Genomic DNA, 27,570 nt, shown 5'->3' with positions numbered 1-27,570 from the left:
TTATAACCATATTTGTTGGGAACTACTAGCTAATGGCCATTGTTTTGCCAAGAAATCCCACCAAAATGTATTTTCGAATTAACGTCTGGCTCACAGTTATGAGCTTGATACTGTGAGTGGCATTGCCACGAAAGCGAGTGTTGCTCTGTCGAGCTGCAGCTGTATGAACACCTGAGAGAAATCCGCACATCTTCCATTGCTTCCTCCGTGCACGTTCGAAGTCCTGCCCACTCTCATCTGGATGGATGTCCTGCGGTGGTGACGTGGTCGAGTAATAGCGTGTTTGTCGCTCCTTACAGAGCTTCACGGCTCAAATCCAGTGGCCATCCTGGTTCATACTGCGTGTGTATGAATCTTATAAATCGGCGCAGCGTACTTGATAGTGGACCTTAATGATCCCGTGACGTTATTTGAAAAAGAGTAGACCACGTGTGCCAGCATCATAGCTTGCATTATCCAGCCTTTTTTTACGCAAACATTTATTTCGATTGGGTAAAAAACTAAAGCAACATCGCTTAATAGCGGACAAAATATTCATCCGTGAAACAGAGCATCTTCACAACAGCCTTGCAGTGGGCGTAAGAATGGTGCTAATACCAAATGTAGAAATTATTTTCAGTTGCGCCAGGGAGTGATGGCGGGACACCACACGGTAGCACACGCACAGCGGGTGGTGCATACGGCCACGTGACCCACACCCTCTGTGCGCTGCTCTCCGCTCGCTCAGTCCCCTAATGATGCGACGTTACCACCGTTTGCCACGGCTGTGGGAGCTGCCCTGCTGTGCCATCGCTGAGGCCGCTAGGGAGGAGGAGGAGAACGTGAGCAGTAAACACAGCCACCTGGAAAGCATTGCTTGACAATGCTTTACAATGCAAAGCATTGCTGCAATGAAATGCTTTGCAGCCGTGCTATCTGCGCGGCCAATTGCAAACGGGTTTGTCGTCATCGCCTCGCCCGCGAGGGGAAATAGCCTTGCCGACTGCTGTGTTCTGCAAAGAATAGGATATTTCTATTTGGCACAGATATGATAATAACATCTGAGGTGCACTCATTGTACCATGTTGTCGACTTCTTAGCGAGAATTATCTGTTACTATCGGCCCACTATGATGACACAAGACTGTGTTCTTACTTAGGGACGTTGAGATTGTGTTTGGTAAAATTAATATTATTATTTTACTCAGCTTACGTGTGCAATGCAAACAAGGTTATCGCTGGAACACATTTGTGACATATTGTGTAATGTCAGGCAAGAGACTTTAGGCTGGCACACATGATAATGCACCCTCACTGGCTTTTAAATCGTGAATCCAGCCATGCTGTTTGGTAAAGGGGGGGATACATTTTGTTATTTCACATTTATGATAGTAAAACTAAATTTATACATGAATTAATATTTTCCCGATTTGTAATATGCACAATATTCACTCACTTTTTAAGAGAGAGATAGTGACTTAGAGGCGTGAGGAATCATAGACAAGTGGGAAGGTCGCCAGGTGGTGAGCTGGCATCAACAATTTCTCAAGCCCTGCATTCCTCTATATATGAATATGTTATCAGCCAATTAATGAGTATTTATTAATGGGAGGAAACTTAAGCACGCGGAGAAAACCTCCACGTGCAAGGGGGGAACCACTGTCCGATACAGATGGAAACATGGAGTCCACGTTTGTTGTACCTCTTCATTGTCACATTATGTACTCAAACTAAGCTATACTTTTCCAAATTATTTAATGATTTCGCGTTGACAGTGGTGTAGAAGCACACAAATCAGAATATAAAAAATAGGTTCAACACATTTTAGGCAATGGCTGTTTTTCACAGCATGTGCTGTTATGTTCCGTGAAAAAGGTCTTTGCCCAATACATTACCTCTTTTAGATATATATATTTTGAAGGAATTGTTATTGACACGTGTGGTGAGTTTTGTTTTGTTATATTCGGGAGGCTTTCATAAGGCACTTTAAACAATAAAAGTACATAATGCTGCAGTAACTTAAAAAAAAAATCTGTTTTAAATAAGAGAGAAATTTTATTAAGTGCCAAATATGAGTGTGAAAATAATTTAATACGTGTCAATTATATGTACGTGTTTTAATTTGTTCTGCATTTATTTTAGTATTTGTTTAATATACACTAGCTGCAGAATTTTATATTTGAATATAGTTAAAATATACAATAGTTGCAATGAACATCTCAAGTGCCATTCACAAACTAATCCCTTGTAATTAACCTGTCACAATTACGTGTCTTGAAGCTATGTTTCTAACCAGTGCAAGCATGGATTGCAGGCGTTGATAATTCAAAGTTTTATACACAAGAATTACAGCTGGAGCAAATACAGTCATTAATACCGACCCTATTTATATATTATCCCTCGTATCATATAATTTCCTCGGGGACATGGCCAAAGTGACCGTGTTGAATATGGGGCCACTTTGAATTCCGTGTGCACGCAGCCTCAGCAACATTGAGACCCATTTACAGACACACCAGATGGCAGGCACAGCTGATGGCACTGTGCAAATAAGCAGTAAGGGCATCACAGCAGATTAAAGGAAATGTTTCTCATGTTGCAAAATTATAACCTGACAACAGTCGTCGAGTGATGGTGCAGTGGGTAGTAAGCACACCGCAAGATTCACCTGGTTCCCGGCCAGCATGGTCAAACAACCATGTGGACCAGCATGGTGAAGTATGGGGAAACAACATCAATTACAGATTTGAAGCTTTTGTGACTGCAAGGATTCATATTCTTAGGTTTTTTCGGTAAAGTCACGTAGGTAAAACATTAAAATTAATAAAAGTAAAATAAAATAAAAAAAATCACGACGTTTCGGAGGCAACACAAGATGTGATTAACCATGCAAAACAGATTTAACTACACTTATTTGGCCAATCTTATTTGACAGACAACTATTACAGGTTTACCATGTTTAGTTGTTTTCTCCTTTTCACAGGTTGAGTCACAAACCGTACCTCTCCATAACAAAGGCTCACCCTCTTAAGCCTCACCTTATCATATGAATAAAAAGTGTGATGTACTTGGCCCTTCCGCCCTCTCCAACCATTATATAAATGGAGTGGTAGCTCCTGCAATCTCTCATTTACTTGATACAGCTGTCGTGGCTGTGACGGTTCCACCTGAAGACGGAAGCTTGTGTTGCCTCCGAAACGTCGTGATTTTTTATTTTATTTTACTTTTATTAATTTTAATGTTTTACCTACGTGACTTTACCGAAAAAAACCTAAGAATATCAATTACAGACTCGGTGTAGGGAGGCTTTCAATCAACAGTGGATTGACAAATGGGCTGTACAATTTTAGCCATTAATATAACTACGGCTAGAGGCTTTCAAACTTTCATTTTGTTTTGACTTAAAGCTTTCGTGACTGCAGGAATTCATTTTGAATTTTGTTATCTGGATCATGGTTCAACTTAATTATTAAATATATAGAGAGCTGTGTGTTTGTCTTACTATAAAAGGAAATAATACATACATTTAGAGAATACAGTGCAATACAATTTGCACGGAAATATGCATTGTATTGTATGGAGTTCGTTTAATAATGTAATTGACGTTTGAAAAATAATGTAATTTACCCAAAAATGAGTAAACTATTGTGTATGTATTAAAATAACCTTCATTGTGAAAACCTCACATTGTACTTTGCTGCTAATGGATAATACATCCTGAAAACAAAATTACCAGGCAAACTTACTGATGCGATGAGAGTGTATACATGTGACAAACAAGCACTGCCAATTCTTGTTTTATTCTTATCTAAGGGTGCATACATAAATACCATGTCCCAACAGTGAGCTTCTCGTAAATACATCCTCTTCTGTGCGCTGGGTTCTGTTGAATTATTTTATGCAGTCACAGCTGAAGTGGTGCATTTACTCCGAAATCCAAGCCAACATCATTTCGCTTAAAATTTGGCAAGATGTTCTCCACAAACATATATGAGCCATCAAAGCAAGCATACGGGAGACAAACGTTTATGAGGGCCAGCTGCAATGCGTAGTATCGTCTTTTCATTAGTTCAGAGCAGAGCACAGAGAATCCTTAAACAAGGCATATTGATCATTGAAGGTGGTGTGATTGGTAACAATAACTGGAATCATGTTCAAGGCTCACATTCTCTGTTTTGGTGGATCTTCGTAAATTGCTATAATTTTAATTTCCATTTGGTATGGCTTTTTAAACATACAACTTCTACACGGGCGTCTGACAAAATTACACACAAGCAGTGTCATTATATTGAGCATTGATGCAGATGCTAATGCTCATGCTCTCAATTCGTACGGGTATAGTTGTTCACCATCTAGAAATATGCATAGGGCTGTTCAATGTTAGACTGCATTGCCAATATTTAAGAGGTTCTACATGGATAGGCGTAACAATCTCGATCTTGAAATCTAGTATAGTGGAAATATTCATCTTCTTCTTGGTTCTTTCGGTGGAAATATTGTAAATATTGTAATTATAAAAGAAGAAGCATTGTGCTTCATAACTATATACACGACTATGAAAGGTAAATGTTACCTGGAAAACGTGATGTGAATATCCCACTGTACATTCAATAAATATGAGTATAAACATATTATAAACATATTCTTCTAAATTTGAGCCTTAGTCCTTGGAATGTGACATGTAAATTTAACAAATTATTTTCAATAAATATAAATAATCTTCTTCCTGCCATAGCATCTGTCACATAATCTCACTACTTTATTTAGTTATCTGTTTATCAAGCTGTATATACACAACAATGAAATGGCCTCACCATGAAATGACACTGGGCTAAGTGTTGGCAATGACGTTCATAACGGCAATGGCTTTAAAATACCAACCGTCGAAAATTAAAGTCAACGACTTTGAAAAAAATGTATACAGATTTTTCAGTACAAATGAAAGGTTGGTTACTTTAGCAATAATTTTGTCACATCTGAAATGACAAAGTTAAAATGCATTAGTATTATTTTTACCACTGTCCTAACCATATCAATGTAAATTATTTCAATTATAAAATCCCGGTATAAATTGCAGCGTATCAATATTAATACACACACGTATAGATATGCATACAGCATTCATATTGGCTGGTGCCGTGGCAGAGTGCCCAACACTGAACTCACAGAAGTTCAAAAGACTCCCATCAGTGGACACAAGCCATCATTCCTCTGGGGTCACCACTTTCTTGAACATCAAGTCTGATCGTTATTATTTGGGGAAACCGGTCCCTGGCATAGTGACGTGGAATTTTAGCTCGTGACTTATCAATGGTATTGGCGGTGGGAACCACCCATGGGGGATTCAATTGTATTTACGCATTAATGCAAATATTGAAAGTTTCAGGATGCAACTGTGGCGCAGTGGTTATCATGCTGAGTAACAATTGCCAGCAACGGCTAACATCGGTGGTGAGTGATATCTAAACCGGTTCTAGGTCCACATTTCACCAACCCACATTGACCAGCATCGAGAAGTATGGTCAAAAAACCCCCATGGACTGTGAATTGTGATTCCATTGTATTATGACGTTTCACTTATTGTTGACGCAATGCTGTTTTTTGACCCGTCGATGTTTTTCTGTTGCAGGAACATGGCAAAATCGGAGTCAAATTTAATGTCGGCACAGATGACATTGCCGTCGAAGAGGCAAATTCGTTGGTGAATGACGGCAAGTATCACGTGGTGCGGTTCTCACGGAGCGGTGGAAATGCCACGCTACAGCTCGACAACCTCCCAGTGAATGAGCGCTTCCCTTCAGGTGAGTGCCCCCCTCTCGCCCTGAGTGCCAGGGTAGGATGTAGTCGATTGCCCATGTTTTTGAACCGTTGAGTATTTCGTATTGACAAATGTGATGTGCGCTGTGTGTGACATGAGGAAATGAAGATCCGTATGTTGTTCTGTTAATTGTTTTTCTTTCGATGTTGGTCTTTTTGTTAATATTGATGTCCTCTTAATATACGCGAGTTATATTAGCAAACATATGCTAAGAAAATATTGATACTCAGTTGACAGTGTTGTAAATAACAAAAACTCAACATATCCATAACACTTCCCTAAAGAGGACAACATATTTATAATCGGCCACGATTTGGGCAATGTCCCTTCTTCAAAGCAATGGCTATGCTTTTGCCATTAATAAGAGCTATTGCCTGAACTGTCAACAATCAAACAGTTATTTCTTTCATGATGTGTGAGCACGTAAGATATCAGGATAATTTTTGTCTTTCCAACTAAGCAGTCGTAGTTATTATACTAATAATTATAATTATAAATAAAGAGATGACGTATATAATTGGCGAGCAGTGGCGTAGCACTTATTGCACTGTGCTAATAACCGAGCCACCAGAGTTCAATTCCCAGCCATGGGCCCTCACCATCCCTTCACCAACCTGCACTAAACAGTGTGCCAACGTATCGCCAAACAACCCCCATAACCAACACAGCACGAGGAGGCCTTCATCCAGCAGTGGAAAGACAAAGGCCTGTACATTATGCTTTAAATTATTACTTATGCTGTGCGAATGTCGCAAATACATTTGTAAATGTTTGCGTGAATGTCATTTTTCATTATTTTTGAATAATTGCTTTTCTGCCTTACAAATTAAAATTGTTCATTTTGTATTTCAATACTCATTTGTAGAAATAAACATTGCAAGGGGCAATTTAGATAATCAGCTTTAACAGGTGGATTGGGTGGAAAATGTTTGCACAAAGTTTCAGTGCAAAACACATTTCATTAATTGGCATTATTTCTTACATTTTCATTTGTATGAGGTCGCTGTACAATCTGAAAGGATGACCAACATTCATTTGTTATACTCAATCTAAGTGACCATTTTACTCGAATGAGTAGCCAATTTCACACCTGTTTATGTCTAAGCATTTGTCACCCACAATAAAATGTCCAGCCTTTGAAATTAACATAGAAATTCATCCTGGTCTTCGAAAGTTAATGGGTTAAATTATACTTTGTTTTCAAAGGGGAATTAAATTGCATGAATACAAATTAATGTCACCTTTGCTTTTATTCCGTGCTATGAACAATAAAGTAGCAATCAACCTTTAAATGGGTTTACACGTTGATTCTAAGGCCGTCACTGCTTTTGTAAATGGACATGAGCTGAAGAGATTTACAATTTTTATTATCCACATACATGATGGAATATTCGTTTAGTCAAGGATAATCAAGGAAAGTGAGAGGTCTGCCTTGGGCAACCTTGTGTTAAATTCATCTTAGGAAATTGGGTACAAGTCACGAATGTTACTCATTTTATGCTCTAATTTTTTTATGCATCTCCATCTAGGACACACTGGTATGCTGATGTGGTGTAATGGTTCGTCACCCATTCGATTTGATCTCCCAGCGTGGCAGTTTAAAAATGTGCGAGTTAGCTGAATCCCTCCAGCATCACCTTTGTCCACCCTGCAGTATAAATGGATTCACCACATGTAGTCGATCAGCAGGTCGTGTGTGATGGCATAAAGTGTGCGTACTCCCAGCTCTTCCTAGATGTCTGTCCAGCATGGAAGAGTAGGCCAAATACCTTCTAGAGAGGCTCTCTTGAGCTTCCTGTAGTGGAGGCCCGTCTTTAGCAGCTGTGTCATGACCAAGTAGCTTCAGGGCTGCACCTTTATCTATCACACAAGCATAAAGCAGAACGCCTTGAAACAACAGATATGTAATATTTAACGTGAGCCATACACGTTAATCATTCAGGGCAGCACTGTTGTTGTGATGGCAGAGACGTTCGAACAGAATAAAAAAGCGAGTCACATAAGGCCTCGCCATCCTGCCTTCCTCCCTTATACTGCAGGAAAGAAAAGCACCACATGCAGGCCCCCCCATGCTGGGGAGAGATGTAATTTGTCCTTGCCCTCAGGATAGGCACAAATTATGTACTATTCCATATAATTATTATAAATCTAATTTTCGCCCACAAAATGCTTCATTTGAAATGGTATCACAGGCTATATTGCAGGTGTTAGCAATGATAATTTAGGAAATGATTCAGAGTTCTCTAATATGCACGTGGGTACAAGGTAATGCTTTGCTTCATACACATATATTTTACTGGCAATTCAGGAGTGGGCACTATCAAAATAAAGAGTGTTTAGCAAGTGTATGCATTGCTATAAGATTGCTTTATAAATCACAGAAAAGTCCAATGGCAAACTTGTTTCTGTTTTTGTTGCTATAATGAATTCCATGTAACCTGTACTTTGTCACTTAATCGGGGCTTCTCTGATCGTTCATATTTTTTCCCCTGGTCATTTTGAAATTGTAATTAAAACAGCTCATGGTGCACGTGTACATTTGTATATTATATTACGTAAAAAGGGCTAAAGGAAATATATTCTTACTCGAGATTATGTATTCTTGGCAATAATTATTACATTACAAGAAATGCTTATTGAAGATTCCAGGTTTGCAATTTATTTGGCCTTTTAGTGAAACAGAAAAGGTGACTGAGCATGATAGCATATATTTATAAAGAAAATTATTCTAGCTGTGACCATATGGCTGACCTTAATTAAGTCTCTTCTAAAAAATGTCACCCTAAAAGCTAAATTTAAAGCTCATACATTGCCAAACACCTAAACTTAGTGGGTGAATGACACCCACATTGTAAAAAAGGACCATTAATATATATTTTTTAAGCACCAGTCCATGAACGTTCGTGTAATTTATGTTTGGCAGATCTTATTACTTGATTTTATAACCACAGGGCCAAGTGAAAAAAAAACCGAACCACCTTCTCATTCCCTTTCAGCATTTGGGAAATGTATAGACCCCTCTCTGATTGATGCCTTTTCAGTGTATTTCAAGCTACATGTGAGTCTTGATTCATGGCATCAGAATATTTAAAACAATTGTATCATGACTTAATGTGATAGCTATATTATGGAGTTGGAGTAATTGAGTAAATTACGTGACGTAAAAGTACCCAATGAAAATTATACTTTCTCTAGATTTGTGTGGCTCTGATAACTTTTTGTCTTCGGTACACATTAGTATTACCTAATTAGAGCAAAGTACTTTTGAACATCGCTTACATTTTTTTAAATTCTTAAATAAAAAATATAATAGCATTTTCATTTAATAATGGAAGACTACCTGATTATATACCTTCGTTACAGGAGGGTCTTCATTTGGAAGCTTGAATAGTTATTTTATTGCGTACAAGCTTGGGCACAGTGCTTGTCTCAACACTGCAATCATACACAAAGGAAGGCAATCGCATATATAGTGCTCATCAGTGTACCACTTTTGGTTCTAGAGTCAAAATACACTGTAACATGATAACAAATGTATGTTAATAGCTTCAAAAGTCAGTCTCCACTTGTTCGCCATCATTGTCAACACGTGTCTGGATTGTTGCAAATTCTCAGAAGTGGTTAACATTTTTTCGAAGCACCCTGTATATAAAAGTGTCGTTAAACCCACCACCACCCGACACAGAACATGCCTAAGTGTAGTGTTGAACTCGGAAGCACAAACTTGACTTGGGGGCAACACGTTTATTACACAGCCCCAACAGGGCTAACTACATACACGTACACACTCCAGACCATAACAGGGGAAGAACACTATTTTAACAGGGTAACTACATAACCGGGTCAGCCAGTAACATTCCGACTGACCCACGATGCCGAGCGAAGACCGAAGATCGGAGAGACGGTAGCACCAAGGGTTGATTCCAGAGAACAGCCAAGAACGCTCTCGGGACCGCCCCTTTATGCTCCTGGGCGTGGCCTCGCTCCGCCTTCGGCCACGCCCCCTTCGAGACCTTTCCCGAAGGATCTTGACCGAGCATCACGTGTCCCTCAAGCCCCCCTCGGGCCCCTCTCACTACCCCGTCCCGGTCACGTGCCCTCTCGTGTTCACCCAAACGACCACGTCCTGACTTGCCCTCTCTTAGGCCATCACCAAGGCTATGTCCCCTAGGGCCCGTTCGCATGCCGTACTCACTCTGGTCCCAGAGAGAGGTTCCAGATGCACAGTCGCACTCTGATGACAGTGCCTGGCTGCAAACACCAAAGTGACACCCTTAACGTCACTACACAAGTACGGCACACCGGTGTGTTGGAGAGCAAGGCCACAACATTTACAACGCCAGTAATTGCAACTAGCTTCATCAGGCTGTGTGCTCTACTATTAACGATTTGGCACGTTCTGTTTACGTGACAAACCTTACTAATTGGCTGTGTCGGGTGTTGGCGGGTTTAACGACACTTTTATATATTTACGCGATCTAACCCAAAAAAAAACTGCATTATAGACAGATGTCTATATCAGTGGAAGAATGATTAATAGTGAGTTTAAACTATTGCAAATCAGCCAGCCATCATTAGGTATTTCTATTAAGCAATAGATACCAACCAGTCACCTCATTAAACATCTTCACCTGCTCTTAAGTTCTTCACCTGCTCTCTATAAAGCATTATAATAATGAATGTTGGCTCAGCATACAGCCTTGTACTAACATTGTTTCTGCAATTCTAAGCTAAATTGCCTACATCTTTCGATAAATCGATGGTAGGAGGATTTTACATGTTGGTGGACATGGAGAACCTCCAAAAGTCTACCCGAACAAGATGATGATTCTCCAAAATCCATACAGATATGGCATCGGCCTATGTGATATAAGGACATCTACTCATAACTCAACATAGCTCTACCAGAGGCAGTTAAACTCGCACAATCATCTTTATCGAAAGTGCTGGATTACAGGCACAAAAACCATATCATTGTAATACAATGATTAACCTATGACAATTTGAATTGCTTTTAGCTGGGTAGCCTTGAACAACGATGAAATAAAAGCAAGAGGACTGTTATCACAATCTGGGCTGTAAACATTTGTTTGATTACATATATATAGAATGTCAGAATAGCAGGAGCCTGAACATTTTCAAACCATGTCTCTCATGTGGAATTGTCAAGTACTGGATGGTTTGTTTGGCCATCATAAACATGTTTGAAAATATCACTGTGTCGTGTCTACAGTATATGCAAATATGTCACAAATTGCAATGAACAGGAATGTAATTCATTGTAAAAAAAGACAAAAACAAACTGGCTCTGCATACCGAGGTCAGGTGCACCACAGTTTTCATATGCATGTGATATAAAAAAACACGGCCATGCTCAGCTTATCAGTTATAATGGAATATGTCGTTTTGTCGTAGAAGTAATTCTCCTGTGACAGCTGACCCCGACTACGATTGGAGTCAGATCTGCAATGAGGATAATGGTGGAATTAATAACAGTGTACAACGAACTCCAAAAAACTATTAATAAATAATTTGATGGGTATGCTAAAAAAATATTTTCCTATCGTACTCCGTTATGTACATAAGTTCCATTGTGAGCGAATTATTTTAATGTATAAATTATTGGGTAAATACATCGTGCTTATTTGGAATAGAATTTGAACCAATAGGGAAACATATTTTACATTTTTGCCAATGCTCCCAATTATGTCCATTCTACCATCTATTGCTAAAACAGTGCTCAGTCCTATTGGCATCATGAATAGCACATAATCTTCTCCAAAACACATGCGGTATATGCATGCAGTGTAATATGTTAATTATTTGCTACATAATTACTTTTATTTGGCATGTTTGTGGATCGGGCATGGGGTAGCTGAGCTACAGTTGCCAATTGTATGAATTAGCAAAGGGTAACTAGGGCAGTGAAATTTGCTAATTAGACTTGAGGGGCAAGGGTTATTATTGATTGCTGATAGCGCCAGCAGCATATTGACTGGAATCCATCCATCATTACATCCACAGTGTTTTGTAGAGTCATCACAAGAATTAGGCCTTTGTTTGCAAAAAAGTGTTATGCCAAGCAGAAGATTTATGACTGAGGAAGACAATTAGTATTGACTTGCTGTAGGTGTAGCTTATATTGCTTAGAGAGGTACAGAGACCATCAGTGACGCAATTACAGATATAAACACGAGGATGCCATCACATAAATCGTGTGTAAACAACCATTTTAATTCATATTCCTATAGTCATTATTACTCTTAAATATATTAGCAATGAAAGGTTACAAAAAGTGTGAATTGGTTAGCTTATTGAGATAAATAAACAAGGTTAATCTAGCATCGTACCGGTCTGTGATCACTTCTTGAGCTAAATTTGTTGATGTCAGGGACATCTCTGTTCATCTGGGGTTTGTCCGTTAGATTCAAGTCAATCTCACTTTTTTATATCATCATGTGGACATCTACATGTCTAAGTTTATAGGATAAAGAGACCGCTTCATGAGTAAAATACTTTCCAGCAGTAAAATATTGAAAATGATTTAATCTACAAGAAAACAAGAGCACGGTTCATAACTTGACATTTCTAGATTTATTGGAGAGAATTGCACATGAAGAGGAATGCAAATGTAAGTACAGTATCTACTAAATAGATGTGATTATATATTATAATTAAAAACATTTGGCAGATATATATACAGGACTGGCAGAATTGAGATAGGCAGGAACGGGGGAGATAAATGGGGGTGATGTGATCTGGTCAGGGCAAGATAAAGTTTACACCAGAGGAGGAGAGTTCTTGTTAAGCGCAAAAGGCAAAGCATCATTATTGGGATACAGACCGTTTCGTCCAAGGGTAATTTTAGCGAGATTTAATAGACAACCCCTAAATATGTCTGTCATCCATACATATGCACCAACATCAGATAGTGCAGAAGAGGATATTGAAGAATTCTATGAAACGCTGGAAAGCAGTTTAAAGGAACTGCCTAGGAAAGATATTAAGATAAGTGTGCGAGACTGCAATGCAAAAATTGGGAAGGATATCACCGGATGGGAGTAGATCATGCAACGGTATGGATATAGAGGAAGAAATGAAAGAGATGAGAAACTGCTAGAAATTTTTTCAAAACACGACATGCTATCCATAAGGTTTTTTGGGTTAGATCGCGTAAATATATAAATGTGTCGTTAAAACCCACCACCACCCGGCACAGCCAACTAGTAAGGGTTGTCACGTAAACAGAACATGCCAATTCGTCACTAGTACAGCACCCCGGTGTGTTGGAGAGCCAAGCCATGACATGCTAATATGTAATTCTGAGTTCAAACAAAAAGACTGCAAAAAATGCGCATGGAGGGTGCCACATGGAAACCATTATATGGTAGACTCGCCTTTTGCCCGTCCAAGGACGGGTGTATTGCAGTAAATCTGAAACTTGCAAGCGAAAAGCAGACCGTGACGTGATATTCATTGCATCCATTCGTGTGCAATTTGTAAGGCCACGGTGACACAGATTTATTTCATTTAAAGGTTATAATCCCTTGTTCATCATGACGTCCTTTTTACTTTGATGTCTCAATAGCGTTACGGAGATCGCGTGACGTGAGGGTTCTGCCTTTGTAGTGAGGGTTGTAAGTTGACGCCGAGGAGGAGGCACCTCGCCCCCCCATGTAGGTGATGTCACCCGCTAATTATTATGAATAGGGGGGGGTCCATTTGGAGGACGTCACCTTATAATGATTATTAATGAGGGGGGCTGTTCGACGTGGAGTGACGTCATGCGCATTAAACACTGACATTCTTGGGTAAATATAGTAGTCAATTTGAACCTTATGGTGGTGCCCCGGGGTTCCATAGTACCCTGGCTCTCGCATAATGTCCGTGATGCAGTCATTTTTAGTCTGTTGATGGTCGGCGATGCGGCAATCGACTCATCTCGACGAGCTGTACACGATGCACTATTCAAAGTTGAAATTTTCAAAAACGGAATTTTTTTATGCTAATGTTTGGCGTTTCCACATCGCGGAGTAGCACTGATTTCGGATTGATTGGTACCCCAGTCGCAGAATTAAGTTCACCCCTTGAAAAAATAGTCTCCCAGAAATAAAATATTTAATTGCCTCGGCCATTTTGTATTATTTGGTACCCCGGGGTACCACCATAAGGATCAGTAGGTAATGTTCGACAGACGCTGGAAAACATCAGTTTGGCAACGCAGAACATTCCAAGGAGCCTATGTGTCATCGGAGCACAGTGTGGATGCAACTTATGACTAAAACTAAAACGTATATCCACAATGCAATTTGAGAAGAGGAGGAAAATAGAGGTACGCGAGAATGAGACGAGCAGGAAATATGAAAAGGAAATCTCGAGTAGAATCAGGGGAGCCTAGTCAGCAACCTTGGAACTAGCACAGGAACAGATAAAAATGAAGCTAAAGTTAAAGGAATCGAATGAGACGGCGACTAAGTACAAAAAGCTATACAGTGAGGTAGGGACATCGGTATGAAAGGATTAGCAAGAATGGCTGGAAAAACAATGTAGCAACATGACATACTATGCTGGAGAATACAAGACCAGGGAGGTGTACAAACGAGTCAAGAGCACATATAGGAAGTGGCAACCAAGGCAAACAGTGGTAAGACGCAAGGATGGTAAGATCTTGATGGACAAAGAACACAAAGAAGAGATGGACTGAGTATTGCAGTGGTTTCTATAGGGATACGGATCAAAAGATAAAGAGCTGCTGGATGAACTAGAAAAGATATCCCCACCACTGAGGGATGATGAAAACGGTAACATTGTATGACAAAGTATATAAGGCAGTAAAACATATCAAGAAAAACAAAAGTCCAGGTGTGGACAGCATAAGCGGAGAAATGATAAAAGCTGGAGGGAAGGAACGTATAAAAGAAATCCATGGGCTACGCAAGCAAGTATGGAGAGGAGGGAAAATACTGGAGGAGTGGACAAAATCCATACTTGTGATGATACCCAAGAAAGGAGGTCTCACCGATTGTAAAAATGACAGAACCATCGCACTAATGAGCCACATCGGGAAGATACTTATAATAGTACGATTAAATCGATTAAAAGTACAGACTGAGGATTATTTGGTGGACGAACAGGCAGAGTTTAGGAAAGATAGGAGCACAGTACAGCAAATCTTGATGTTAAGGGCTATAGCAGAGAAAGCAAAGGGATAGAATAGGCTGATTTACAACTGTTTAATAGATTTCCAGAAAGCAATCGATTCGACTAAGCAAGATATAACGTGGGCAGCATTAAGATCATATGGAGTAGGGAAAAGACTTGTACAGATTTTGTATTATATCGGTGAAGGTCAATGTCAGCAGGAAAGTTTGAACAGGAAATAGGAGAATAGTTCCCAACAACAATAGGTGTGCGACAGAGAGATCCACCATCGCCAAACATCTTCGTCACATACTTGGAAAGAGTGATGGATGTCAGTCCAGACAATGGCACAGGAATATCTGTGCGAGGAGAAATAATAAATAACCTGAGATTCGCAGTTGTTATAGATCTGATAGAAGAAAGCTGTGTAGTACTGCAGGAAAGTGTCCATACGCTGAATAAGTCAGGAAAGGATTCAGGACGGAGGATTAACGTGGAAAAGACAAATACGACGGTGTTGCGAAGGGAGGACATTGAGAATGAAGTAATAATGGAAAGCAGCAAAGTTGTGAATGTGAAGGAGTTTGTATACTTGGGAAGTCTACTGACATGGGACAACGACTATAAGAAAGACGTAAGAGCGAGGATTGCAAAATGAGTAATGGCGGATTCAATAACATCTGGAGAAGGAAGAAGATCAGCTACAAGACCAAACTGAACATCTTAAGAACATGCGTGTTTTGTATGCATGCGAGACTTGGACGTTAAAAAAGACCGAGAGACAAGATATTGTCACGAGAAGTATACTGCTACGGAAGGACACTACATCTAAGCTGGACCCAAAGATTGACCGAAATAGAAATAAGAGGAAGCTTTCACACAGAAGAAGACCTGATGCAGGCAGTGATGAGAAGGAAACTGGCACTATTTGGACACATATGTACGATGGTTTACAACAGGAAAATTAAAAGTGTGTTGTTTGGAAAAATTTAAGGGACCGGAAAGAGAGAAAGACATATTAGAGAATGGCTTGACGACGACGACGTCACAAGAGATTGGTGCCAACAAGATGTTGAACTACTTGAGCATATTGGCACAAGACAGATGAAAGTGCAAACAAATACCTAAATGTGCAGCGGACAACCTTCAGGCTATCGTGATGACGATGGGGTATGTGTGTATACACACAAATATATAAATATTGTACATGGTCGTGGGGGTGTTTGGCCATACTTTACCATGCTGGTCAGTGTGGACTAGTGTACGGGGGTGATCTAGGACTGGTTCAGATCTCGCTTGTCACTGATGTTAGCCGTGAAGTCAGGTCACCAGATCAGAGGTCGCAAACGGGTTTTGATTCCTTACCCGTACCCGGCCGCACCAGTGTCGCAAACGGGTACCCGTACCCGTACCCGTACCGGCTACAGTACGGGTATCGGGTACCTGATTGCGACCTCTGGGATGAAGCCATGTTGCAGGCGCGGGTGGGTTGATTCTTGGAACTTAAATTGTGAGACGAGACAAGACGTTGGGAAATGAGTGACAAACGGTTACTCACCAGTGACTCACGGTCTACCCGTACCCATACCCGGCCGTACCAGGGTCGCAAACGGGTACCCGTACCCGTACCCGGCCGGGTACGGGTAGCCGGGTATCGGGTAGGGTACGGGTATCGGGTACCCGGTTGCGACCTCTGTACCAGATTCAAATTGCAGTGCGCCAACCACAGCAACACCGCTGCACCCCGAAACATCTAATACGCACCTCCGATAAGCACAGTTGGCTATGTACAGTGCGAAAGAAGTTCAACATACATGCGTGCATACATACACATTGATGGCGGTCCCAACGGGTGGTGCCCATCTCCAACAGTCGATCGATGGGTTCATAGCAAAATGCGATGACTGCGAAAATCACCGCTCCACCCCGAACCACTGAGGCCCAATTAAGGACAAACTTTCTCGAATGTGAAATAAGTGTTTAATCATTTCTAAGAGCATCCATAGCGTCGGACATTTTTAGTGCCCCACATTATTATTTTTCTTATCATATAGAGAGAGCTTATGTTAATATCATGTGTGTGAAATTTTACATTGCATACGTGTATAAATTATTGGTAACTTCGGAACATTTCTCATTACAGCATGGGTTATGTGCTTCTCGGTTTGGTTTTATGTTATGCATTAAACACATATTTCTTATTTTAGGCTTTAATCATAGCTTCCTTGCAAAGATTTTACTATCTGAGCATGGTCTATAAGAAGTGTGCATGCATAGCGTTTATCACCTTGGTGAATTTGTAATGCTTAGCATTTAAACACACCCGCGTGGGATATGTGTAAAGTAGGTACGCTGAGGTGCACGTTAGTTTTTTTACGAAAGGTTTTGTGGCAGGTAAACATAAGAGTCTTATCATCTGATTCACGTCAGGACTAATGCTGCAACCAATACTGTGCTCACAAACTGTAGTCCGGTCAGCCGTAACAATCAGTGCTTTTAAGACTGGAGTAAACACGTTTTTGTTCAGTTTAATATAGTTTTAAAAAATTACGTGTCATTTGCGGTTCTGTCTCAGCATTTTGCTGAATATGACACATGGTACAAATCGCGGATTTGATTCATATATTGACCACCACAGTTTACTCTAAAACGTAATGCAAAGAGTTTATTTGGCCTAACAGTTATGCACATGCATGCGCACATGTGAACGTATTATGAAAGTGTAAGATTCCATTCTCTTTGGTTCTTTCGGTAAAGTCACGTAGGTATAAAATCAAATAAATCACGTTTCGATCGCAACACAAGCGGTCGTCCTCAGGCGGAAAAACAATACAATCCAGCAGTGGAACTGCTGAACCAGCGTTAGTATTATTCCTCATTTCACGTGTTTGTTTTTAAATTATATATGTTATAGATATGCCATTTACTAAAAATGAGTTTACACATTAGTTTATACTTTCTGAGCCTTTTATATTTTAAAATATACATCAAGAATATTGCATTTAAATTTGAGTATTTTGCAAGGAATATGACTCTTCCTAAAGAATAACACTTCTTTCTTCATGCAAAGAAATCGCAATACATTCACTCAGCCAGCCCAAGTGACATTTAGCAAAAACAATACCCAGGCCTCTGTGGCGCAGTAATGTTGACAAATGTGATATTTAATATTGTCCATAAAGCTCAGAAGCTATATGAGACATTAAATACTTCTAGTTGAACACGTTTATTACTTTCACAGTCGTGCAACAGTAAATCGCATCGCCTCCTAAAGTCCCCTTTTTATGTAACCTTATTTACGTATCACCCAACATGGTTGACATTTTTTTCTTTCAATAAAGAGAGGTGTGTTTTTTATTTTTCAATTATGAGGCACACGTAATTGATTGGGCGTTGACGGAGGCATCGCTGACTAAAGCGTGTTATATATAGGAAACACATTGTTATTATTTTACATAACCTAAAAATACGTATGCTGAGCAAAAAATAAAAAACTGTGAGAGGGACACAACTGAAGGTCACCATCCACTATTGTATTTCTAGTGAAATTACTGAAAGCACACTGGGATAGAGAGGAAATCGAGGGCAGCTTAGAGTGCATTTGGGAACTTAAAGTTTATTAAGAAAAGCCAGCATATAAGTGCATAATTACCTGCCATGATTTATGAATCAGAAACATTAACTCTGACAAAGAAAATTGAACAAAAACTGAAAAGTATGCTCAGAAGCATGGAGAGATGCATGCTTACAATTAGTGAGAGACAAACTAAGTGGGTTTGGGCAAAACGCATCACTAAAAGAGATGATATCTGATGGATAAGACAGATAATGGTAGCCAAAGGAGGGAATCACACCCAAAAGGACGACCACCATGTGGATGGATCGATGAGATCAGCTCATTCGCAGCTACAGCATGGTTGGCTATGTTCGGTGCCAAAACAGTTCAACAAACAAGATAGGTGTGCCATTGCAGACCATGAGGGATGGTGATGACAAAATGCATTGCATTCATTTTTGTAGGATGCCGAATTACAATATTCGCTCAATTTAGTTTTGCAAAGGTTGTTTTTTTTTGTATCAACCTGAGACAATTTATGCCAATGCATAATTTCACATAAATCCTCATGGACCACTTTCAGAGCTTGGACTTTAATTCACTCCAAATAACTCGGAGATTGAGTAGCTCATCTTCGTATAAAGCCGCCATGGGAATGTAAAAATGTAATGCACAGTAGGAGTTAGCGCAGGGTAATTGTGCTGCTTTAGTACCATGCCCAGCTTCTCTTAACCTCAGCAAATTACTTTCACATCCTGGGTTTTTTTTTTTACTAAATCAGGTTGTGCAGATATGAATGCCTAATTGTACGAGACACCCTGGTAAGTTTTTGAAATTGTGTTGGGTGTTGTGATTGAGCACATGCTGAAGACACTGTTTGCTCATTTGCTCCACCACAGGGTAAATCAGATTTTTGATTAAGTTGAAATGTGGCGAATTTGTATGTAGGTCTTGTATTCACAATATGCCTACATTTTGGGAAAGGAGCAATACCAGTTTTGTTGTCAGTATTTATTGTGTATTTAGAGATCTGTTTTGGATATGTTTTGCCATGGGTTAATTTATATTGGCAAATTTCTGCAGATAATAGGAACGTTTTTCACAGATTAAATCTAAATAATTTAGTTTTTCCCACATTTAAATTATATTCACAGTTCTCAGTAAGTAGAAACGTAAAATTTGAGGTGGACTTTCTTTAAAAATTGGTTGATTAATCCAGAAGCCTATGCTTTTAAGATATTTACAAAGCTGGAAATAAAAAAAATTGAGGTTTACATAACCATAAAACACCAGAGCTATTCACAATTTAGGTTAATTATGTTGTACTTACTATCCACTTAAAATTAAACATTTTTAGCAAGCATATCTGATATGTATATGATAAATGTGTACATGTATGCATGGCTGTACTAAAACAATATATTGTATTCGAATTTAAACAGATTGTAATTGCAGGAATATGCAGCAGTATGTTGTATTTTTCAAGGTCGCTAGCAAGTGCTAAATATTGTTGAAGCTGTTATTGTTGTGAATGTTCTGTGATGAATCTTGTTGAAGACATTCAAGCAACTGGTAAAACATAGCTATTTAATATGCATTATATAAAAATGTCATATAAATGCAATATTGCCATAAGGCCACATTTTCAGCATTATATTGTATAAAGTTCTAATTTGGCCTTTAAACATATATAATTTTGCGCCAAAAATGCATGACGGCAGTGCAAATTGTTCTAATATATTTTGAATCGACTAACTAAAAATTAACAATTATAGGCAATCTGATCATTTGAATTTGGTGATGCTTCCTTCATTCCTTCGTACTCTTAATAAGTGTACATAGATGCAGTTAACCTACCTTTTTACCAATACTTTAGTTATAAACTATATTCTCGTGGTAAAGTTTAATTATATGTTCATATTCAACAAGAACAACCATTTTAAAGTTGCTCATAAGACCGACGATAATCTCCAACCATAAACATTAAAATGTTAATATAAAATGCAGTATGCAAGGCAGTAACTTGCATGCACTAAGAAGATAGGCTGAAACAATAAAATATAAGCTTAAAAATAAACAATGTTTTTTGAGTAAAAACACATTTACGTACTTTAAAAAAACTAAATAACATTGGGGTTCTGGTCAGCCATACCCTTTAAAGGTAAAAGAATGAAGGCTAAAAACAAATTGTATTTCTTCAAAAGCCAAACAAATAAATTAGCTGGTGAAAAAAAAACTGCCTAAATGTAATTTATATGACATTTTTGTATAATACTTAAACTTGATTCTAATTCAGTTGTTTTAAAGAATAACCGTTGACCTGTCAGCTTTTTAACCCTTGAAATATCTCTTTAAACTTTAAAGGAAACATTGATAATGAACGCCTGGCGCTCGCTAGACAGCGAATCCCGTATCGACTCGGTCGAGTAGTTGATGATTGGCTACTCGACAAAGGTAACCACGCCTCGATTAAACTTTTAACTTGTTAAACCAGACATAATTTCCATCATAACACCACTAATGTTTGTTTTAACCTTCTAAATGTTAAAGGCATAAACTTGCAACTAAATTCTAATGCTCTTTTTTCATTTAACGTTAACATAATTTGGTTTGTTTGCAGATTGGAACTAATGTTATTCTAAGGCACTCTTGATAAACAGTAAACAGTTAAAGGGACCAAAATAGGTTAAGTTTTAAAAGAACAACAAAAATCATTTGACGATTTAAAATGATTAAAGTGAACGTTCTGTGTTCAAAGTAGCGTCTAAAGTGATGTTAATGCACAACCTTGTCCCTTTAACGTTTATTTAAGTTTTAAAATGACATTACTAAATATAAATGCATTTAAATGATTCCACTGTCCTGTTACATTTTATAAATCATTATCATTTAATAATTTTGTTTAATTACGCCCTAAACATGCCATTAAAATGTGCATAAAGATACTGTATATTACAAAAAAAATTCCATTTGCATGTGTGCTAACATGTGCTTTGCCATTTCTTCATTTTCATATTGTTTATGATTTTCATCTTTAAAAACAAATCCAGAAGGCACTAAATTTCTCAAATTTGCTTTTGTTTTGAAAAATATTCTTAAAAATAACGGGATTTTGAAATCGTGCTTTGTACGTCAAATTTTTACAATGTATGATATGAAAAGTAGTCACCATTATCATTGGGGTTTTTTTCTCAATAAAGCTATACATATACAACTATGAATCATAACATTCATGAATACTGTATATATAAAAAATACATTTTTATTATAAATCAAAGTAGAATTTTGGTTTAAAAAACAACGTAACATCTCATTGAATTAATAAGATTGTCCAATTACATCTCTTTTTGTGAGGATACATTCTTGAATATTATAAATAATAGTAACTACGCGAATTTTAAATGCATGTTAGAATTGGAATTTTAAATAAATGCAAGTACCCTATAGAACGAGAACTATCATGTTAACTTTTTTAAGTGAGTGTAAAAAAATGAGGATTGCATAATTTTGTTCTTTCATCAACATAAAAGTGAATTGACAAACATATAAAGGCCCCTTTTCCACAAAATGGGGGAAAAATTACGTGTATCCACTCTCACTAAGTGCAAGGTTTATTTATTCATTTCAAACCTCTTTGTTTCTATGCAGATTTATTTGATCATTCTGCAATAAATTGCTCTTTTTAGCATGTATTGTTGGCTTCATATCATGATGCATGATTTCTCAAACGACCAAGGGTAACAAATTCGAATGAACATGTGGGAGAAAAACTGTCAGTGTTGATCATTTTACATACATGTACCAAAAAAAACACGAGCATAGCTTTCATGAACCAAACACAATTTTATATTTCAGGCCGTCAACTTACAATCTTCAACAGCCAGGCCACAATCAAAATTGGTGGCAAAGACAACAACAAGCCATTCCAGGGCCAGCTGTCTGGAATCTACTACAATGGGCTCAAAGTGCTTCAGATGACAGCTGAGAATGACCCCAACATCAGGACGGAGGGCAATGTGCGGTTAGTGGGCGAGGTGCCCTCTGTTCTCACCACTGAGTCAACCGCCACGGCATTACCCACAGAGATGTCCACAACCATCATGGAGACGACAACCACCATGGCCACCACCACAACGCGCCGAGTACGCTCGCCCACCACCCGCGACTCCCTCAGCTCGGTGCGTATCCACGTATGTATAATCACCAGTCCTCTGGGTCTTGCATTTCTACAATCACGTCTCCTCTTTTGTTTTTCCCCTTGGTTTCTTGTTATTTAGCACTCAAATCCGACACATTATTTGCTCTGCTAATTTTCTACACTCCCCGATGTGCGTTCAGTGTTACATTCATTTTCGGTTTGCTCTTCATCGGTGCTCGATGCTGTGAAACCAGAGACGTGTTAGTAATGCAATTGCAGACTTTGCTATAAATTGCAGGTCTTGTTTTTTTCATAAATTTATCTCAAAACGCAATGTTTCCTCCTTTAAAATATTCAACTCGTTAATATTTTAAACATATTTTCTATGTTGGATGTCCCACTGTTTTATCATGTATGAGAGTACTTTTTTCATAAAAAAAAAAATCTAAAGATAAGGTTTTGCAGGTGGTGAGCACACTGCTCCATGAACCTAGCTACCTGTCAATCTGACATCAATTTCTGGTAATGGCTTACATATGTGGTGAGTGATATCTGAACTGGAGCTCTTCCTTCATCAACCTCCACTGACCATACCCTAATTTACTGACACTGCATGTACATTAAACTAAATGTTTTATTTAATTCTTCAGGTAAGGCCAACTGACCTACCAGATTGTAAGATGCACCCCCAACTTTTGCTTATAAAATTAAGTAAAGAAATACGTCTTGTAATCCTGAAAATGTTCCAATAATGCTGTAACCAATGTAAAGATAATTTGAACAGTGCTGTGGTTCGAATGGGATATAGTTCATCCTATGCTTTATGCGACCTGCACAGAGCCTGGAGGTGCTAATATTAAAAATAACCAAGGTTTAGCGTAACTATATCCCAATAAGCACTGTTGTTGCATTGGGTGGCTGTGCTTACTGCATTGGTATATGCGTGAGCATGTCCCACCTCTAGTAACCCTTTAGTTCCTGTAGCTCATACCACATTCGATCCATGGCACCCTGACAAAACTCAGATATCTAATGTAGTGCAATGTGTACAATAAAAAAAAGTCTTCACAATTTTACACTAATTACATATTTCTACTATATTAACATGTAGAGTACATTGAATTACTTCACTTTTTGAGGATTGTGAGCCCTGGTAAATGTCGATGCAGCGGCAATAATATTGTAATGGTGCCAAAGCAAAGACGAATATCTAAATGTTTTTGAGACGTGAAGATGAGATTGCAAATAAATGTGTGCGGGGTGGACTGGTTAACACATACTTGCAATCCAGAGGTTTCCAGTCTAATTCCATCTCCTGGTGCAGCAGATGAAATAATGGGCACGTTATTTTTATCCCCCCCCCCATCCCTCCACTCCTCTGTGCACACCGGCAGTATGAAGGGATTCAGTTAGAAATGTGTGGTCTAAGATGTGGAGCAGAGGTATCAAGATAATCAGAATGGTGCATGAACAAATTTTAAAAAATTCGATTCTTATAAAGTATGTAATGATTGCCAGTCAGTGAGACATTCTGATTCAACTTCTTGGTGCTTTCGGTAAAGTCACGTAGAATGGAAATAATAAAATAATAAAAATAAAACATTATAAAATAATTCTCACAACGTTTCGGCCACAACGCAAGCAGCCGTCCTCAGGTGGAGAACAGGTCTGTTGAGAAGTTATTCAGACTCTGTCTTCTCGACAGACCTGTTCTCCACCTGAGGACGGCTGCTTGCGTTGTGGCCGAAACGTCGTGAGAATTATTTTATGTTTTATTTTTATTATTTTATTATTTCCATTCTACGTGACTTTACCGAAAGAACCAAGAAGATGAATCCCTGCGGTCACGAAAGCTTTAAATCGAAAAAAAAATTCTGATTCAAATTATGATTTTTTTTACTTAACAAAGAATGCATTTATATTCTTGGTTCTTTCGGTAAAGTCACGTAGAAGGGAAAGAACCAAGAATATGAATCCCTGCAGTCACGAAAGCTTTAAATGAAGATTTAATGCATTTATAATCACACTTACGCTTCAGTCAATGAATTAGATGGACATTAGAGGGTCTGTGTGTATGTTGAACTTATTTCGCATTGTACGTAACAAACCGTGCACATTGGAGGTGTGAGGTAGTCGTAGCGTTAAATGGTTTTTAATGACAAACGGATGGATGAATTTTTCGCTTTAAAGCTTTCGTGACTGCACGGATTCATCTTCTTGGTTCTTTCGGTAAAGTCACGTAGAATAGAAATAATAAAATAATAAAAATCAAACATAATAAAATAATTCTCACGACGTTTCGGCTGCTTGCGTTGTGGCCGAAACGTCCTAAGAATGATTTTATTATGTTTTATTTTTATTATTTTATTATTTCCATTCTACGTGACTTTACCGAAAGAACCAAGAAGATGAAACGGATGGATGGTTAGAAAAATGGGTTGCCATGAATAACACATTTGTTCGAGCAAAAGTTGTGAATTCAACACTTCCAAAAAGTGCATTTAAAAAAAAGATTGACACTTTCATTCTGCCCTCTTTCATAATTTTACATGCACCATCTCCTTTGATTTAATATTATTGTTTTTCATACTTTTTGACGGTGTTAACATTTTGAGAGAAAAAAATTCTGCGTTGCTTTTGACCCCAGAAAGCATTAATGGTATGCGGGGATAAATTCTATCAATGTGTAATTCAAGCTGAGGGGTTTAAATCAATATTCTGCCCATGTATTAATAATTCAGATTACTGGAATAGCTTTTGCTTGTAAAGGGAGCTTCAGAAGGTGCTGCGAAAGACTACAAGTAGCACAGGCGAGAGAGAGAGAGAGAGAATCGATTTGCACTGCTTCAGCATTTTGCGTGCTGTTAGCCAAGATCATAAATGACTTTGAATGTAGAACAAGAAGCCTTTTATTCGTCTTACAATCCGATACACTTACACGGTGTGTTAGTGTTTGTGCCAGTTCAATTAATTGCATTTTATATGGCCATCAGTTCTACACGAGTGGCTTTTTTTTTAAATACAGCGCCATTTATAAGCACAGCGGTGGCATAGGTAGTTAGTACCCTGTGCTCTGAGTTTGATTCCTAGCCACGGCGAACATCAGTGGAAAGTGAAATCTGAACCAATCCTGGGCACCTTCCTTTGCCATCCTGCACTTACCACTTTGGTGAAGCATGGTCAAACAATCACCTTAGACTGACACAGCATGGGCAAGACCTTCAATAGTGGATTTCAAATGGATATGCTTTTATTTATGAGTGCATAACCAACAATATGTTTCTAAAAAAATTGTTAGAAGCGTCACAATTATCATTTAATGTATATACCGTGCCTCGCATGTGGTTCATCTCAGTGTGCCAGAAGAAATGGATGTTTGCAATAACGACAAGAGAATCGCTCTGTAAGGCAAAAATTGCAGAACAATGTGGGGAAACAATACAGCATGGACAATGTACGCGAACACGAGTAAACACAACTTAAAAGCTAAACTGTGCCTGAAACTACTTTCTTTTTGTCCACTGCATTTGATGAAGTGGACATGCCACCACGGCGGTGCTATGATGGAGATATGTTAACTACCTTACCTGGTATACAGGAGATTGTGGGTTCGATCCCAAGTCTTGTATATTTGGAGTTTGCATGTTCTCCCTGTGGTCGCATGGACTTTTCTCCGGGTCCTCCGGTTTTTCCCTCCACGTTTAGAAACATGCTTTGAGAGTATTTGGTTGTTATATATTTCCACGCGATAATCCACTTCGTTGACCTGCCATTTGTGGCCAGGTCACTTCTGATAAAGAGCTATTTAGCTCAGTGGCCTTCCCTCGTGAAATAAAAGTTCATCTTAGTTTGATTTATTCATATACTATCTGAAAAATGATGTCTTTAGTTTCGTCTTAAACTGCTGGATTGTTGGGTATGCAGTTAATAATCGCTGTCAAAGCGATAGAACGGAATAGACTAATCAAATCGGATTTCCATTAAAGGTGTGTTGAGGGAATGTTGATGGTCACCTGTAGGGGCATATTAATGACATTACACTATCTATTTAAGGCCCAGGACTGGAGTAGATTTTCACAATTCTGGCAATCAGCTAGTACCAAATTGTTAATGTGGATTGATCTCCAACAAAAATTGGCCTGTGTGTTCACGTGACAACTTTACTAATTTGTTTGTGCCAGGTGGAGGAGGGTGTATGACACATTGGCAATTTACTCAAACGATCTGACCTAAAAATCAAGTGTGAACCATATTGAGTGTGAAAGCCTACACTTGTTAAATTCACTGAAATCTCCGCAAATTAGTATGCGATGTGAATGCACCCAATATAAACCCACGTAAAGGTTTATCTTGGTAGATTTGGGTGGCAGAGAATTAAAGACACCCGTAAAGCACTTGAAACCTGGTTACATTCGCTTCTTTTACAGACCCGCGAATCACCACAAATTTGAGTTTGCCAAATGGTTTTAATTAAGGGACACATTTATCGCGATAAAAAATGTTCATATTCACTGAGAATTGACCAAGCCACTTACAACCAGAGCAATAATAAAAGGTTTCAAATTGCTCGTAATCACAATTGTATTGTGTGTGAAATGATACACAAAATATTAAATACAAAAACTATCACAATTAAAATTGTTGGCATACAAATTCTACACATTCTTTGCTTCACAGTCTAACAGTTGGCTTCAGTGCTGCATTTTTGGCAAGGTAGGGTAAGAGTGACAATATTGAGCCTTAAAGCCACTGAAATTTTCATCATCAACTGCTGGATGAGGGCCTTCCAAAGGTGCCATAGTAGATACAATTTTCTCCAAACGTGATTCTTAACCAGGCACAATTGACTCATATAAGTGAATGTAAGATAAAGGACCTTTACTCATCATATGAATGCAAATGCTCGGGAACGATGCAATCGTTTTTGGCCAAGGTAGCT

General features: G+C 38.6%; 1 protein-coding gene across 6 annotated transcripts in view; it reads left to right on the top strand.

Annotated features, from left to right (window-relative positions):
- Positions 1-27,570, top strand: part of LOC144719900 (neurexin-1-like) — a 297,506-nt gene that overhangs the window by 248,563 nt on the left and 21,373 nt on the right. For 4 of the 6 annotated variants that reach the window (XM_078596215.1, XM_078596212.1, XM_078596214.1 and 1 more), the window contains 3 exons: positions 5,608-5,779; positions 20,858-20,947; positions 22,349-22,671. In XM_078596215.1, coding sequence (XP_078452341.1) covers positions 5,608-5,779; positions 20,858-20,947; positions 22,349-22,671 — 585 coding nt within the window. Of the gene's footprint in view, positions 1-5,607; positions 5,780-20,857; positions 20,948-22,348; positions 22,684-27,570 lie in introns of all 6 variants that reach the window. The other 2 variants (XM_078596213.1, XM_078596211.1) reach the window with 1 other exon arrangement.

This window comes from Lampetra planeri, chromosome 7, assembly GCF_965212315.1.
Source record: "Lampetra planeri chromosome 7, kcLamPlan1.2.h2, whole genome shotgun sequence".
NCBI lineage: Eukaryota > Metazoa > Chordata > Hyperoartia > Petromyzontiformes > Petromyzontidae > Lampetra > Lampetra planeri.
The sequence above is the reverse complement of the archived record's forward strand: the minus strand, read 5'-3'. Positions and strand labels throughout refer to the sequence as shown.